Source organism: Peromyscus californicus, unplaced genomic scaffold (genome assembly GCF_007827085.1).
Source record: "Peromyscus californicus insignis strain IS unplaced genomic scaffold, ASM782708v3 Scaffold_4__1_contigs__length_199733344, whole genome shotgun sequence".
Classification (NCBI taxonomy): domain Eukaryota; kingdom Metazoa; phylum Chordata; class Mammalia; order Rodentia; family Cricetidae; genus Peromyscus; species Peromyscus californicus.
In genome coordinates, this window is record NW_026294562.1 from 95,321,431 (window position 1) to 95,326,128 (window position 4,698).

At 44.2% G+C, this 4,698-nt stretch overlaps 1 protein-coding gene across 1 annotated transcript; it reads right to left on the reverse strand.

The window, feature by feature from the left end:
• Positions 1 to 3,130: 3,130 nt before the first annotated feature.
• LOC128093954 (olfactory receptor 483-like) lies at positions 3,131 to 4,075 on the reverse strand. The gene has a single exon (XM_052711887.1). The coding sequence runs from the start codon at positions 4,073 to 4,075 to the stop codon at positions 3,131 to 3,133; it is 945 nt and encodes a 314-aa protein (XP_052567847.1).
• Between the last annotated feature and the right edge of the window lie 623 nt (positions 4,076 to 4,698).

Sequence of the window (4,698 nt, forward strand, 5' to 3'; positions counted from 1 at the left end):
TTAGTGTCTGCATTACATCTGTCCAGGTTCTTCTGGCTTTCAAAGTCTCCATTGAGAAATCGGGTGTTATTCTGATGGGTTTGCCTTTATATGTCACTTGGCCTTTTTCCTTTGCTGCTCTTAATATTCTTTCTTTATTCTGTACGTTTAGTTGTTTAACTATTATGTGGCGAGGGGACTTTTTTTGGGGGTCTAGTCTGTTTGGTGTTCTATAAGCTTCTTGTATCTTCATAGGCATTTCCTTCTTTAAGTTGGGAAAGTTTTCTTCTATGATCTTGTTGAATATATTTTCTGTGCCCTTGAGTTGGTATTCTTCTCCTTCTTCGACCCCTATTATTCTTAGGTTTGGTCTTTTCATGGTGTCCCAAATTTCTTGGACATTTTGGTTCATGACTTTGTTGGTTTTAGTGTTTTCTTTGACTGATGAATGTATTTCTTCTACTGTATCTTCAACGCTAGAGATCCTCTCTTCCATCTCTTGCATTCTGTTGATTATACTTGCATCTGAAGTTCCCAATCGTTTTCTCAGATTTTCTATTTCCAGCATTCCCTCTGTTTGTGTCTTCTTCATTTTTTCTATTTCCCTTTTCAGGTCTTGGACTGTTTCCTTCATTTGTTTCATTGATTTTTCTTGATTTTCTCTCAGTATTTTATTGTTTTCTTCCAGGACTTTATTGATTTCTTCTAATTTGTTTGCCCTTTCCTCTAGTTGTTTACAGCGTTCTTCACATTTTTTTGTCTTTTCCTCTACGCAAGCCTCTAGCTTCTTCATGATGTCATTCATAAGGCTGTTTTCTTCTGCTTCTTCCAATTTCTGATGTTCAGGTCTAGGTGTTGGAGGAGGGCTAGGGCCTGGTGATGCTGTATTGCTATTCATTTTGTTGTATATGTTTCTGCCTTGACGTCTGCCCATCTCCTTGTGGTTCGTTCTTGGCCTTATCCGCACACTTGGTTCAGACAGACCAGTGTTCCAAAAGGGAAGTCAGTGTTCCAAAAGGGAAGTCTGGAGCAAGATGGGAGCTGGGGGCCGGCCTCTAAGTCTCAGGAAGAGGCTTGGGGCTCAGGCGGATGGGCGTGGGGGCAGGGCGTGGAGACTGCAGGGTCTGCCAGGGGTCTTGGAGAAGGGGATCCTTCCCGGTGGGGCTAGCAGGGAACCTGCCCGGTGGCCAGAACCTGGGGCCGAGTTGGGCAGGTCTTCCCTGGAGTGGCTGGTGCCCAGGGATGGGGTCTGGGGCAAGGAAGGGTACTCACGATTGTTCCAAAAGGGACGTCCGGAGCAAGATGGGAGCTGGGGGCCAGCCTCTAAGTCTCAGGAAGAGGCTTGGGGCTCAGGCGGATGGGCGTGGGGGCAGGGCGTGGAGACTGCAGGGTCTGCCAGGGGTCTTGGAGAAGGGGATCCTTCCCGGTGGGGCTAGCAGGGAACCTGCCCGGTGGCCAGAACCTGGGGCCGAGTTGGGCAGGTCTTCCCTGGAGTGGCTGGTGCCCAGGGATGGGGTCTGGGGCAAGGAAGGGTACTCACGACTGTTCCAAAAGGGACGTCCGGAGCAAGATGGGAGCTGGGGGCCAGCCTCTAAGTCTCAGGAAGAGGCTTGGGGCCTTATTAAGCATTTATTGTATCCTAGAACCAAGTAGATATCAAAGATATATTACTGAATGAAATAATTCTCATGAAATTGATTCTTCAGTGGAGAACATACTAAAGAAGCATCAACATTTTAAAATTTAGAATGTGGTAGAAAAATATAAATGGAACTGATATGAGTGGTACTGTGTCAAGGATAGGTGGTATTAGCTTGGGTAGGCTAGTGTTGAAACCCCCATGGGCAAGTAATATTTGAGCAGGAAACTGAGAAGTGGTTTTAGGCATGGAGAGCAGTCAAAAAGCAGCCAAATGGAAAATAGCAAGTGCACTTATCCTGATAACCTCAAAAATAAATGGCAAGTTGGGTAATCCAAGGAGAGACTCATGGAAGATAGAATCTTATCCAAATTCTATTCTGAATGGAATAGAAGAAATTAAAATATTTCAATAAGTGTAACCTAATACAACCATGCTTTTAAATATAATGTGTGTTGTACAGCCAACTTGTCTTGTGAACACTACGTACTACAATAACCACCAGCCTGGCATGACATCCCTTCAGGTGCTATAGTGAAACAAACATCATGAGAGCAACCAACCGCTTTCTGACTGGATATAAAGCTAGCTCTTAAAGATGAAACCCACACCTAATACCATCATCTGGCCCCAAACCTGTGGTAGATAGGTCAAAGGCTCTAGCAAACTAGAACCTACCACCATTATACTTCTAAATGGACATAGTATTAAGCCAATTTGCAATGATTTATCATTATACTCATAGTTTAGTGCATTTCCCAATCCTCATCAGGGAAGCTTCTTTTTGCAGTAGTTGATAATTAACACACAAGTTGTCAATATGCAGAGAATTAGGGACTGTGGAATTCTCAACACTATGTGAGACATCTGTATTGTACCTCCTTCTCTCCAAGCTCAGGAACTGTAAAAGAGTCGGTGGAAAGATTGTAAGAGCCAGAGCTGGTGGATGGCCACCAAGAAACCTTGTTTTCAGATACAACACAATGGTTGTAGATATGAACTCACGGAAGCTGTATCAGCATGTGTAAGATCAAACCAGACAAAATCCCAGCATTGACATGGGAGATGAGGTGAAGTCCATCCATACCTGAGAAGTTATTGGCAATTAATATGTGCCAGGAGAAGGAGAGTCAATTTTCATTAAGAGTTTGGTCTTTGGTGGAATAACCGTGTTTCAGTGGATGCCTATACACCAGGGTGTATACAGGAAGCACAAGGAATATTTGACAAAAAAAATGGAGTTGGGTGTGTAAAAGAAGGAGGTAAAGAACTGGAAAACATTGGAGAGAAAGGGTGAACATGATCTAACTGCAATGTATAAAATTCTCAAAGACACATTTAAAAACATACAGACACACAAAGGGAAATGTAATAAAATAAAATGCCTGTATATATTGGGAGGAAAAGGAGATGAGGGGAACAGGAGTGAGAAGGCTAATAACCAAACCTGAGACAATGGTCACATTGTCTTGTACGACAGCCATTATTAAGTTTTACAAAACAACGATTACTCTAAGAAAGTATTTTTTTACCAAGCTGTCTTTTCAGAGCACCCTTAATCTCATTGTTCCTGAGGCTGTAAATAAGGGGGTTCAACATGGGGATCACCACCATGTAGAACAAAGAGACCACCTTGTTCTGGTCAGTGGAGTAGCTGGACTTGGGCATCACATAAATGAATGTGATGGTCCCATAGTAGAGTATGACTGCAGTGAGGTGGGAGGTGCAGGTGGTGAAGGCCTTCTCACGGCCCTCAGTGGAATTCATCTTCAGGATAGTGATGAGGATACAGGAATAAGAGATGACTATGACAAACACTGTGATCACAATAACTGATCCAGCTGAAAATGAGGTAACAACTGCAAAGACACTGACATCCGAACAGGTGAGTTCCATCAAAGGAGCAAAATCACAGAAAAAGTGATTGATTCTATTTGGTCCACAGAATTGAAAAGAGAAAAAGTAAACTATAGCAAAGGAAGCATTAAGAAAGCCCCCTATATAAGATCCCACAACCAACTGGATACAGACTTGTGTGGACAATTTGGATGAATATAGCAGTGGGTTGTTGATTGCCATGAAGCGATCATAAGCCATGGTGGCTAGAAGGAAGCATTCAACTGACCTAAAGAAATCAGCTGAGCTGAGCTGGATGCCACATCCAAGGTAAGAGATGGTACTTTGACTCACTAAGAAATTGACAAGCATATTGGGCGTGACAGAAGATGAGATCCCTATGTCAACAGAAGCCAAATGACTGAGAAAAAAGTACATGGGGTGATGGAGCTGGGAAGAGACTCTGATGAGAAGGATGGTGCTGAGGTTCCCACACACAGTCACCAGGTAGAGGCACAGGATGATGATGAAGAGGATGACTCTAAGGACCGGGTCATCTGTTAAGCCCAATAAAATGAACTCTGTCACTGCAGTGTGGTTCCTGTCCTCCAGGAAAGCCATGGGACAGTGTAGCTGCTGCCAGATCAAGGCTGTGATGGAGACATTACAGGAAGGGATTTATAAATATGTGGAAATATGTGGCTGCATTTCCATTAACACATAGATAGAAATTGTTACAAAAATGTATATTGGTAGGAAGAATTTCACCCATGAATCACTGGGCATTTCTAAGTGTGGCAGACTGCAGAGGACAAGCACAACTCTGCCCCAAGTCTCTAGCCCTCAGCAGGAAGAATTTCACCCACAAACAGCTGGGCCTTTCTAGGCCTGGCAGACTGTATAGGACAAGCACAGCTTCCCCTTGCTCATATTCTATGAGATGGCAAGGGTAAAGGGAAATATGTCCTTCCGTACCCCTTGCCACTTGTGAAAGGTGGAAGAGCTGATCTCAGAGGCATAAGAATGGAAGAGTTGGCCCTGAACCTCACCAAGTGCAGCAATCCTGTGCCTCACCAAGTGCAGCAATCTGGAGAATGTTCCCTGTACCTCATCTGGGCAAAGCAGTAGAGCTGGCCCTGGTGATATGAATGCAGATGAGCTGGACTGGAGGGTGTGAGAGCAGGAGAACCTGCCCAGCTCTTTGCTGTCTGCCACATTGGGTAAGCTGGCCTGAGAAGTGCTGG